The sequence below is a fragment of the Tursiops truncatus genome, chromosome 3 (assembly GCF_011762595.2).
Source record: "Tursiops truncatus isolate mTurTru1 chromosome 3, mTurTru1.mat.Y, whole genome shotgun sequence".
NCBI classification, from domain to species: Eukaryota; Metazoa; Chordata; class Mammalia; order Artiodactyla; family Delphinidae; genus Tursiops; species Tursiops truncatus.
Window position 1 is genome coordinate 135,775,380 of NC_047036.1, and position 13,175 is coordinate 135,788,554.

At 46.6% G+C, this 13,175-nt stretch overlaps 1 protein-coding gene across 9 annotated transcripts in view; it reads left to right on the plus strand.

Annotated features, from left to right (window-relative positions):
• The window catches only part of ADRA1B (adrenoceptor alpha 1B), a 627,213-nt gene extending 615,313 nt beyond the window's left edge, over positions 1 to 11,900 (plus strand). For all 9 annotated transcript variants that reach the window (XM_073802761.1, XM_073802764.1, XM_073802767.1 and 6 more), the window contains one exon: positions 11,226 to 11,900. In XM_073802761.1, the coding sequence (XP_073658862.1) occupies positions 11,226 to 11,833 (608 nt within the window). In that variant the 3' untranslated portion in view covers positions 11,834 to 11,900. The remainder of the gene's footprint in view (positions 1 to 11,225) is intronic.
• Positions 11,901 to 13,175: the final 1,275 nt, after the last annotated feature.

Consider the following 13,175-nt stretch of genomic DNA (forward strand, 5'->3'; position numbering starts at 1 on the left):
GTGCCTGTCCTGTGTCAGGCACTGTGCTAGGCCCTGAGCAGAAAGAGAAGAATCAGACATGAACTCTTTTTTCTAGAAGCTCACAGTCTAATCTGAGGAGATGTGGCATAGCCCTAAGCAACTGTAATTCAATATAGAAAGTAATAAATGCCATATTTTAGCCTCAGATAAAATACTATGACAATTTGGTGAAGAGAAGGATTGTTCCCAGTTGAGGGAGAAATTGCCTGGTGCTTAAGGAAGTGAATAGTAGCTTCTTTTTCTTATTATTAAACAGTGAGTAAGAACCAGTGAGTAGACTTCAGAGTTAGACTTTAATCCTAACTCTACCACTTACTAGACATGTGACTTCATTAATATCTTAAACCTCAGTTTTCTCATCCGTAAAATGAGATATGTTAATAGCAAGGTTCTGGAAGGATTGTATGAGAGAATGTTTATAAACATAGTACCTAATAATTGGTTCCTAGTTCATTATAAATGGTAGCTCTGGTGATTATTATTGTTTTCAGTATTTGCTGTAAATCTTAACATGTGTCTCTTTGGCCCCAAGGATATTGTATTTGTTAGACAATTTTGTGATCTCATTCCAGGGTTAAGCAGCAAATGAAAATGGAAAAACCTCGAAGGGAATTTCCAAATCCAAGGAAACTTCCTTCACAAAGCCAGTGCTGAAAGAATTAGCAACTAGTGTTTTCAATTTTTGAATTTTTTTTGGACCAGACTGTTTCCACTGGGGAGACTTGGCTTGGCTAAAGGTGTAGCCAAGTGCTCCTAATAACAGCCACATTGAAAGGGAGCTCCACTCTATTTACAAGCTGATCGAAATGGTTTCACCACCCACTGGCTCCCTTGAGATGTCTGCTTGTGTGATGCTGACTGTGAAATAAGTCAAATCAAATTTATAATCCTACAGACCCAGAATGTCAGAGCTCAGAGGGATGTTACAAACCACCCAGCCCTGGGGGGACCAGATAAATGATGCTTTACATCCCTCTATGCCTTGCTGCAGTCTCCAAGCCCACCCACTGGTCATTCCTTCAACCGGTATTTAATGAAGGAACATTAAAGAGCCCTATAGTAAGAGGATAAGGCACATCAGGGAACCGACAGGCACATCAGGAACTAACAGAGGAGGCTGCTGGGCTTAACAACAAAAAATCTCATTTCCAACCTCTCTCTCTCTTACCTGTGGAGGACCTTGCTGCAAGTGTTGCCTTCTAGCTGCAGGTCCATTTCTTCATCTGTAAAGTAGGGATAATCCCACTTTGCTCATAGAACTTTCAGGGGGATTAAATGAAAAAGAACATAAGATAGTTGGCTGACATATAACTAGGACCCCATAAACACAGTATCTTTTGATTCATTTTTCATTTTTTTAAATAATATTCATTGGATTTTTCCCAATTACAAAACTAATTCGTGTTTATGGAGAAAATGTTGGAAAACACCAAAAAGCCCAGAGAGGGAAAATTCATGCATAATTTCACCACCCAAAGATATACATGGTTGATGTCTCCTTTCATGTATATTTTTCCTGTCCTTTTATACACACCAACATGTGTATTTTGTTTCCCCATGAACTGTATTGGAAGTGATTGACAGCTTCTGTTAGGGCTTCCTGGACTCATGTTCAAACTCTATCCCCCACTAGGTCTGTGACCTGGAGCAACTTGCCTTCCATTCCCCCAAGTGTAATAGTTGTGGCCTCCAGCGGGCGCGGCAGGTTGGACCCAGTCACCAGGAACGCTATAGACTGCAGTGCGAAATGGCGCGCCCTAGAGCCGTGCCAGGCGCAGTCATGCTGGGCTGCCTTGGGAACAGACAGGTTGAAGGAGTAATGGGCGTAAAGATGTTTAGGCATTTGGCCAGTGGCTGACACAGGATAAGAGCTTGTTAAATAGTAGCTACTACTCCACAAACAAACCTTGGGGTTTTGAAGAGTGGAGGGAGGTTCACTGTTCAGATCTGTTAAATAGCACCTTAAGGTGACCCATTGGGACCATGGTCCAGCCAAGAAGTCCCTCTCCTTGTGCTGGTCCTGCTCCGCTTTAGCTTTTTTTCAAAAATATATTTATTTTATTTATTTGTTTTTGGCTGCGTTGGGTCTTCATTGCTGTGTGCGGGCTTTCTCTAGTTGCGATGAGCGGGGGCTACTCTTCCTTGTGGTGCGCGGGCTTCTCATTGCGGTGGCTTCTCGTTGCAGAGCACGGGCTTCAGTAGTTGTGGCTCGTGGGCTCTAGGGCTCAGGCTCAGTAGTGGTGGCGCACGGGCTCCGTTGCTCCGCGGCACGTGGGATCTTCCGGGACCAGGGCGCAATCCTGTGTCCCCTGCATTGACAGGCAGATTCTTCACCACTGTGCCACCAGGGAAGTCCCCACTTTAGCTTTTGATCCTTGCACTTCACCATGCCTCTAAGTCGCCCTCAGGCATGCAAAGCCCAAGTGATGTGAGTGGGCTTACTGCACCATCTGCTTGCTGCCTCATCCCTCCGCTCTCAAGTTCTGCCTCCTGCTCACCCCATCCAGGTGTGCAGCTTTCAACCCCTCCAAGCCCTTTCAGAGGTGTTGTCTCATTTGACCTGTTTAAAAAACCTCAGTAAGAGGCTAGCAAGAGGCAACCGAGTGGAGCCATGTGGCCTCCCGCAAGTGGTTTCCCAGGGCTGCACCCATAATGCTACTCAAAATGACTACAGATCTGAGTGGTGTGCAAGATAGCTTGAAGTGACAGCTAGAGATGGCACAAAAAACTCTGAGTCACGTATTCAATCGGTCGGTCGGTGAACAGATATTTATTTAGCACTACTGTGTGCCAGGGGCTGGGTTCTCCAGTGAGAAAATATTCCCTGTTCACTTCTCTTTCAATCCTTCGGGTCCTCAAAGAGGAATGAATTCCTCTCAGTTTAGGGCCAGCAAGTCTTCAACACCCCTCAACCCCAGCTAATCTCCCTTTCTGAAAAAGGGAGCAGGCTCAGACCCACTACTGTATGGAGGCATCCAGAGGTACTAATATTGTTTAGTTTTCATCTTATTTTTCTCTACCATTGCATTCTGTTTATAGCAAATGATGCACGTTTTTAAATGATGATAGAAATCTTCCTTTTTTAAAAAAAATTTAGCTTAGATACCAAAAGTGAGTTGATTTAAAGAAAAGCATTAAGTAACGGGTGGTCCGGGTGGTAGAATGACTGATGCTTAGGAAGCCCTAGACTTGAGATGGGTCTAGCCTAGACTTGAGGCTTAACCCTTTCAGGTTTGCTGACCCAAGCCCATGATGACAGCTATGGATTCTCCCCCAGAAAAATGCATGAACATCACGTACAATTTCAAGTTCCAGAACTACCTGGAGTCCCATTCCTGGGCCTGTATTGGAAAGAGCAGCAGGGTGAGAGTTCCGAGGCCTGGTCTGCACGGGAGATCCTGTTTGCCACCTGCCTCATCTTCTTGGCAGTAGTACTGGCAGTGATAGCAGTGTTGGCAATAGTAACAGTAGTTGTGTTTGAAGCAGTCAAACTGTACTTTGAGTACAGCTTTGCGTGCTTTCAACATGCCAGGCACTTACCAAGCCTAAGCTCAACTCATCCATGCAGAAAAGAATTATCACCATCCCCACTTTCTGGGAAACAGAGCTCCAGTAGTTTCCCCAAGTTCACTCATCTGGGAAGTCAGGGTCAGCACTTGAACCCAGCTGTACCTGCCTGTGATGTCTGAACAGGTCCTTAACCACTGGACTCCATTGTCTCGATAAATCTCTGTTGGATCAATTGAAGGACATTTGAACAGGTTCTGGCCATCGTTCTGCCATTCACCAGCTGAGTGACCTTGAGCAAGTTACTCACCCTGACTGACCTTCTGTTAAGGAAGAAGGTTTCGGAGTCCTGCCAAGCCATGATGCTAAGACACAGGGCAAAGAGCGTGGGACCATTTCATGAGCAAGAGAAGTGGAGACAGGCTCAGGGACATGCACTGCAAGTCAGTGGCCCTGGCAAAGAGCAGGCATAGCCCTGGCTTCCAGCAGAGAGAGCAGGCTTCCAGGAACCCACATTTCCCATTGGTATTTGCTTCCTCTCCTGGCAGCTTCATTGGCCCCCAAAGGTCTGTTTGGGTGCCCAGAGAAAAAGATCCCTGTCACCAATCCGCTTTCACGCCCCAAGGGCCTCAGCACCTTCCCTAATTAACGAGGGCTTCTTGGCTCCCCCCCCAGGGCAGGCTGGCGTAGCAAACAGGGCCACTAATCCACGTGGCTGCTGTGCTGCTGGCAGGTGAGGGAGGAGGGAAGGGTCCAACATATGTGTGGAATCCAAGGCAGCTGGCAGTCCAGTCCCTGACCCGCACTGCCCCTCTGTGGTGGGTCTGGAGATGGGCAGGGCTTCTAGCTCTGGCCTCGTGGAGGCTCTGAATGTTAAGGCTGGACGGGACTCAGATCAAACCACTCAACTAAAGGAGGGAAACCATGTCAAATTATTATGTAGTGCACCTGAAACTAACATAATATTGTCCGTCAACTCTAGTTCAGTAAAATAAAAAAATACATTTTTTTAAAGGAGGGAAACTGAGGCCCGGAAAGGGAAAGCAACTTACCCAAAATGATACATCAAGTTATCAAACAGGTTTCCTGTAATTAGATTTCCAGCCCAATGAGTGGTTTACAGGAATAATTATTATTTGGTTAATAAGCATTAATGCAGAGTTGATTGAGGTGGCAGGAACCTGGTACCCAACAAGCTAGTAAGAACTTTACATGTTTTTACCATGTTTAATCCTCACAACAACCCAGGGAAGGTGGTATTCTTATTAGCTCCATTTTACTGATGAGGAAACTGAAGCTTAGGTATAGTATGAAACTTGCCCAGGGTCATGTGTCTGGTGAGAGAACCAGGATTCTGTCCCAGGAATCGGAATCTAACGAGAAAAGGGCAGTCGTTGTCAGAAGTCACTGAGGGCTTGCTCAGGGTGCGAGAGTCATGCCGGGGTCTGTAGGAGGACGAAGCAAAGTAGAATGCAAATGGAACAAGAGGGTAGGTGAGGTCATTATTCAGCTTCCAAACACATGAGGATTAAGAACTGACCACACCCAGAGTTGTGGAGGTGTAGGGAAAATATCACATTCATACACAGTCGATGGGAGGAGGGTAAATTGGTACGACCAGTTCAGGAGGCAATTTGGCCAGCTGTCGGGACTTAAATGTGGAATTGACCCAGTGATTGCTCGTGAAGGAGGTTAGCCTGCAGAAACACTCAAACGTGCGAAAAGCAAAATGCATGAGGCTTGTCATTACTGCAGTTTGTGATAGCCAAAAATTGGAAATCACCTACTTGACTATCATCAGGAAAGAGTTTAGTGAACTACTACTATATATCCAGAGGACAGAATGTAATGCTGTGACATGGGGAAATATCTTTTATGCATTCTAAGTGAAGAAAGAAATTTGGGGAAAGGTATGTGTATGACCCCATTAAAAAAGATCCGTCTGAAAGAATAAAAACAAAACTGTTAACTCTGGTCCTGTCCACTTAAATGAAGAAAGGATTTTCACTCTATATTATATAGATTTTTTGTAATGTGTAATTTTTTAATTTAGCAGGTGTAAGTGAGGGGTTTTTTAGTTGAAGTATAGTTGATTTACAATATTGCGTTTCAGGTGTACAACGAAGTGATTCAGATATATATATATTCTTTTTTTCAATTCTATTCCATTATAGTTTATTACAAGATATTGAATATACTTTCCTGTGCTATATAGTAAATCCTTATTGTTTATCTATTTTATATATGGTGGTATGCATCTGTTAATCCCCTACGCCCAATTTATCCCTCCCCCACTTCCCCTTTGGTAACCATAAGTTTGTTTTCTATGTCTGTGAGTCTGTTTTTGTTTTGTAAATAAGTTCATTTGTGCCACATTTTAGATTCCACATATAAGTGATACCACATGGTATTTGTCTTTCTCTTTCTGACTTACTTAGTGTGATAATCTCTAGGTCCATCCATGTTGCTGCAAATGGCATTCATTTTGTTTTATGGCTGAGTAATATTCCAGTGTGTGTGTGTGTGTGTGTGTGTGTGTGTACACACACACACCACATTTTCTTTATCCATTCATCTGTTGATGGACACTTAGTTGCTTCCGTGTCTTGGCTATTATAAATAGTGCCGCTATGAACATTGGAGTGCATGTATCTTTTTGAATTATAGTTTTCATCTTTTCTGGATATATGCCCAGGAGTGGGATTGCTGGATCATAAGGTAACTCTATTTTTAGTTTTTTAAGGGTCAGTGAGGTTTTTTTTAATAGACTTTATTGATTTTTATTTTTTTAGTTTTTTGCGGTATGCGAGCCTCTCACTGTTATGGCCTCTCCCGTTGCAGAGCACAGGCTCCGGACGTGCAGGCCCAGCAGCCATGGCTCACGGGCCTAGCCGCTCCACGGCATGTGAGATCTTCCCGGACCGGGGCACAAACCCGTGTCCCCTGCATCGGCAGGCGGACTCTCAACCACTGTGCCACCAGGGAAGCCCAATAGACTTTATTTTTTAGAGCAGTTTTAGGTTCACATTCAAATTGACAGGAAGGTACTGTGATGAACCCATACTGACATATAATCACCGAAAGTCCACAGTTTACATTAGGGATCACTCTTGGTATTGTACATTTTATGGGTTTTGACAAAGGTATAATGACATATATCCACCAATATAGCATCATACCGAGTAGTTTCACTCCCCTAAAAATTCTCTGTGCTCCCCCTATTCATTCTCCATTGTGTCACTTTTGTAATAAAAACATACAAATCTGGAAAGGAAAAGAAATAAAGATATGGTTTCTGCCCAGAAGGAGTTTACAGTCTGGGTGGTAAACAAGGACTCAGCCAGCCCGGAGATGGCTTAATTAACAGACAAACAATAAAATAACAGAATAAGGTCTGATTGTATATGTTCTGTGGGGTACAGAATGAAGAATTCAGTCTGAGTCGGGTAGGGTTAATCAGAGCAGAGTTCCTGGAAGAGGGCAATGAATGGGCCAGGATATACAGTATATTTGGAAAATGGCCACCATTTATGAATTTTCAAGGTGCCAGACCCTGTGTCACGTATGTTTACATGGATATTTTCATGTATTCAGAATAACCCTATGAAGCAGATGTTATCCCCAATTTATGGATAAGAAAATTTAGCCTGAGAGAGCCAATTAACTTTTCAAAAGTCAAACAGCCAATACACCAAAAGGATGCAAAACCAGGCTTCTGTAATCCCAAACTCTGAGCTCAAGTCACCAGGCCACATTGCCTAAAGCGGCTGAAGGCAAAGAATGACCTTCTTCTCAGAGGAACAAGTAACTCGGGGAGCCCAAACTCAAATTGTGGCTGTAAGTAAATGCCATGAGAAAAGTCAGCATCACCCCCTTCCCTTTGGTTGAGCACATCTCAGCCCCATGGTCCTTGGAGAGTGCTTTGTAAGAAAATAAAGACAAAGATCCAGACTGTCTTTATCCCTGACAAGGTGCTTCCGTTGTGATGGAGGTGAAGAAAAACCTAGAAAGAAATGGCACAGGGGTACAGAATGATATTTATGCGCCTATCATAAAGCCATGTGTGTTCTGTGGCAATGAACTGTGAATGCATCAGCCTTCCCACAAGCCTGTGGACTGCCACAGGGCAGAGCCCACCCCCCTGTTTGTCTGTATCCCCACAGGTTGGCCTCATGCCTGGCACTTAGCAGAGCTCCGTATTTGTGGAATGAATGAATGAACAAATGAATGAATGAATGTATAAAAATGTAAAAAGCTACGACTCTTATATGCTGGTGTCCTGATCCATAAAATAGGACCAACTGGGGGCTTCCCTGGTGACACAGTGGTTGAGAATCTGCCTGCCGATGCAGGGGACACGGGATCGAGCCCTGGTCTGGGAAGATCCCACATGCCACGGAGCAACTGGGCCCGTGAGCCACAATTACTGAGCCTGCGCGTCTGGAGCCTGTGCTCCGCAACAAGAGAGGCCGCAATAGTGAGACGCCTGCGCACCGCGACGAAGAGTGGCCCCCGCTTGCCTCAACTAGAGAAAGCCCTCGCACAGAAACGAAGACCCAGCACAGCCATAAATAAATAAATAAATAAATTTAAAAATTCACGACATATGTCAATATTTTAAAAAAAAAATAGGACCAACTATAGTCCCTTCATCTAGGGATTACTGTGATCATTAAATGGGCAAATGGTGTAAAGGATTTAGTGTAAGATGTGTACAAGAGCACACACAATGTGATTGACGGTTCTGGTATTAGCTATTAGCACTATTGTTATTTGTGTATCCTTTAAAAGCTGGTCCCTCAGGATACACACCTGTTAAGCCATTTATTGACCATTTTACTAACATCTTCAACAGGATTGGCAAGCAGAGTTACAAGTTTGTCTTCAGCAAGTATGCTTTCCTGCTCTGGATCCTGCCCACCTTTGCCACAGCTGTCTGTGCCTCCCCAGCCTCTATCCCAGGCCTTAACATGTCCTCATGGGTGGTGTGCCTACCTGTGCACATGCTCACCAGCATTTACCGTCCAGGGCGATTCACAAGGCTTCCAAGTGTTACCTCCCTCTCTCCACTTCCCCAAATTTATTCTCCAGTTTCCCATTTTTGTCAAGACCAGTTTAACTATGCCCTTTAGACTCAGTGACAGAAACAAGACCATCCCCCTGGGCAGAAACAACTCACCCCATCATGGGTACTAGGTGTTCACACGTCATATTTGCATTTCCACTGGGGCCTTCTGTCTAGTGTCTTATTCCAAAGGAGAATCTGGGACAGTGGGACAAAAACCTAATGGTGCAAGCCTTGTCACAAATCAGACCACGAGGTGGCGCCCTCATTGGCTCCCACCTAGAGCTAACCCACAGTTGAGAAGAGTCAGCATACTTTATGTATAGTTAGCACTTACCCGGATTATGGATAACCTTCTTTCCAAGTTAACCCCTCTTTGGTTTAACCCCACACCAGGAACTCTGGCCATCTCCCCCCAGCCACCACCCCTGCATTGCCAAGCAGAGAAGTTGGAGGCTCCCTGTAACGACAAGCCGAAGCTCAAATAATCAAGAAGGGCAAGTGCTACAGGGGGGAAACTCAAGGGCAATACAAAATAGGGATTCTTATGGCATCTATGCCACAACTGTGGGATCTGCAGCCACTTTCTGGGTCTCGGTGTCTCCATCTGCCAAGCGAGGAGGTTGGACTTCATGATTTGCTAAGATTTCTCCCATTCAGATGTTCTTCCTTCAACAAATGGATTCAAAGGTGATCCCACAGTGTAACAGAGGAGATAAGACAGGAATACAAAAGTCACTGTACTGCAGGTGGAGTGGCTGGCTTAGGGACATGGTTTGAAGTTACGAAATGTTCTGTAAAGTATATTTGCATTTTTTAAAGCATTTACATACATATATACAACAGGAAAAAAATCTGAAAGTTTATGTACCAAAATGTGATGTCTCTGCATTATGGGTATGTGTGCTTTTAAAATATTTTTTCTTTCCTTTTTGCTTTTTAATAGTTTCTCATTTTTCCACAGAGGGTATGATTAATAGCATTAAAAACAAAAACAAAAAATCACGTTTCATAGTCAAACAGAATTGAGTTTAAATCCGAGCTATATTACAAACATGCTACGTGGCCTGGGGCAAGTCATCTAACCTCTCCAAGTCTCAACTGCCTTGCATTTAAAATGGAATTGTTTTTGACTTAATATTGCCATTAAATGCTTTGGGACCTCAAATTCACAGGGATGAGTTAATCATGTTTCCCAATTCATAGCACCTCATTGTCATCGATCTAAGCCAGGCCTCTCTCTTACTTTATTGATTTATTTCCTTTTATTCCCATCCCTTATTCCCCTTTCCCTCTGCCTCACCCTTAGGCACCCATTTTGTATTTGATATGTATAATATTTTTTAACTTGAAAATGTTTTTGAAAATGTGTGTGGTTGGTTGTATCTTATAACAAAAGATATTATGCTATAAATCTCATTGTTTCCTACTTTTTTCACAAAGAACAATGTATTTAAGATCTTTCCATATTGCTTTTTGGACATGTCATCCAGGACTTCTAAGTACTGCATAATTGCTGTGCTATGCATGTACTCCACTCTACCTTTCCATAATTCCCAGTGAGGGGCACCCAGGTGTTTTCCAACTCTCTGTCACCATAAACACCACCCTGAGCATAGTTGTACATGGCCCCCGATGGACCTGTGTGAAAATTCTTTGAGAGCTCTACCCTGGAGCAGAATTGCTGGGTCAGGAGGTATCTATATTCCTAATGGGATCAGAAGGTCTTCACAGCCTCTGCCTCCACCAGCAGGAGACTTCCCATGTCTCCACACCCTTGTCTGTACTTGGCACTATCGAGTTTTCTAATTTTTGCCAACCTAACAGATGTTCTATCACTCTGTGGTTTTCACTTTATTTGACTGCCTAATAGTTTGAGCATCTTGGCATATGCTCATTAGACCTCGGGTTTCCTATTTTGTAAATTGCCTGTTCCTTTTCTTTGCCCACTATCTACTAGGAATGCTGTCTTTTTCTTGTTGACTTTCAGGAGTCCTTATATATTCTAAATATCAATCCCTTGACTGTCTTAGACATTGTAAATAATCTTCTCCCATTCTTGCCCCATAGTTTATCTTTTTGAAGTGTTAAGCTGTTTTTCTTCACCTCTCCATCAATAAGATCATCCTTTACCTTGTCTTCTTTTACCTTATAAAGGTTTACCTTTCACCTTTAGGTCTTTAATACATCTCATATTTGCCATGGAAATACTTCATGGCATTTTGTGAAGGATAAAATAATACAGGTAAAGCGCCAGTACAGTGCCTCAGACCCAAGAGCTGTACCATTGTGGGTGATTATTATTATCATTTGAGTAGAAAGTGGTAAGCACTGCCCTAGGAAATCTAGAGATAACGGGAGTTTGAATGCTGTTTTAGCTAGATCAGAAAAGATTTTATGGGCAAAGGTTAAGTGATGGAGATTGGCCTGAAAAAAGAATGTAGGAGTCATTTATTTTGAGATGTAAAGGGCAGTATTCCAGGTAGAGGAACTGGCCTGGGCAAAGGCCTGGAGGCAGGAATGCCACAGGTTGACAATGTTTGGGCCGATCACATCGAAGAGAGGGGTCTGACTACTCACCAACTGCTGTCTGTCTTTCTGCCCATACCCACCCCACCCCTTCCCCCTGCAGGCTCCCTGTTCTCCACCCTGAAGCCCCCCGACGCCGTGTTCAAGGTGGTGTTCTGGCTGGGCTACTTCAACAGCTGCCTCAACCCCATCATCTACCCGTGCTCCAGCAAGGAGTTCAAGCGCGCCTTCGTGCGCATCCTCGGGTGCCAGTGCCGCGGCGGCCGCCGCCGCCGCCGTCGCCGCCTCTTGGGCGGCTGCGCCTACACCTACCGGCCGTGGACGCGCGGCGGCTCGCTGGAGCGGTCGCAGTCGCGCAAGGACTCGCTGGATGACAGCGGCAGCTGCCTGAGCGGCAGCCAGCGGACCCTACCCTCGGCCTCGCCGAGCCCCGGCTACCTGGGCCGCGGCGCGCCGCCGCCCGTCGAGCTGTGCGCCTTCCCGGAGTGGAAGGCGCCTGGCGCCCTCCTGAGCCTGCCCGCGCCCGAGCCCCCGGGCCGCCGCGGCCGCCACGACTCGAGCCCGCTCTTCACCTTCAAGCTGCTGGCGGAGCACGAGAGCCCCGGGACCGACGGAGACGCCAGCCACGGGGGCCACGAGGCCGCAGCCGACGTGGCCAACGGGCAGCCCGGCTTCAAAAGCAACATGCCCCTGGCGCCCGGGCAGTTTTAGGGCCCCGCGCACCGCTTCCTTTCCCTGGGGAGCCAATCATCGTGGGGGGCGGGCGGGCGGAGGGGGGGAAGGGAGCGTCGGCGCCCGGTAGACACGGGCCCCACGGGGAAGCGGGGGGAGGGGGGCGGGGAGAGGGGCAGCTGCTTTTCTGGCAGGGGCATGGGTGCCAGGTACAGCGCGGAGAGCTGGGCCGAGCATGCTGAGAGCCTGGGAGACCCGACGCCAGCCGGGATTTCCGTCTCTCTCTCTGTGTATATATCTAAACGAGTTCTTCTGTACATGTATTTAACCGTGGGTGCACGTGTGTCTGTGCGGTGTACGTGTGGTCTGCGTGTGTGCGTGTGTGTGGCCGCCCGCGCGGGGGCAGAGCGAGTGGGTGCCCAGGAGGCACCCTGGGCATTGTTTGTCTCGTGACTTCGTACCTCGCAAGCCCCTCCTGTACTTCACTGAACGGTGGCACTCTGGCGGGGTTGGAAGCAAAGTCGGACATTAAAGGTCATTTCTTCTGTGCGGCTTTGAGTAGTTTGTGAACGGGGTGGCAGGCAGATCTTGAGTTGCCTTTTCGTTCACATTAAGGTGTGCCCCTGTCTCTCCCGCCGGCCCTGTGGGCAGTGATTGTGCCGGCCCCCCCTTGACCCCGTTTCTGCCTTTGCCATTCCTGCCCTTCAGGGCTAAACAAATCTGACCCTGTGGCCGAAAGTGACGCCCTGGACTTGTCCCATAAATCCTTCCTGCCTGCTTTTGACCGTTCCCATATCCAAATCTTCCTGCTGTGGGCAACATAGGGCAATGTCTGGCCTGGCCCTGATCCCCAGGACCCCGATCCTAGTTGGAGCTACCAGGCCAGCACCCTAGGTGGGCCTGTCACCTGTGAGGGGACTGGTCCCTTACCTCCTCCAGCATCTTCTGACCAAACACTGCATTATTTGCCTGTGCCCATGGAACCTGAAAAAGAGAGCCAGACTGCAGAATTTTCTGGACAAGATAAGGATCCATATGTCAATGCAACACCTATGGGCACAGGAACCCTCCTAAGCTCGGCTAACTGGCCAGCCTGCCTGGGAAAGAAGCACTGAGGAAAGTCACGCAGAGAAGAGGAGCATACCTTGAAGAAGGTAACTTCCGTTCTAGTCTCAGCGCTGCTACCAATTTACTCTGTGACCTTGAGAAGGTCACATCTCTTCTGGATCTTGGTTTCCCATCTATGTAATGACAAGATTGATTCTAAGGGGCTTCCCTGGTGGCGCAGTGGTTGGGGGTCTGCCTGCCGATGCAGGAGACACGGGTTCGTGCCCCGGTCCGGGAAGATCCCACGTGCCGCGGAGCGGCTGGGCCCGTGAGC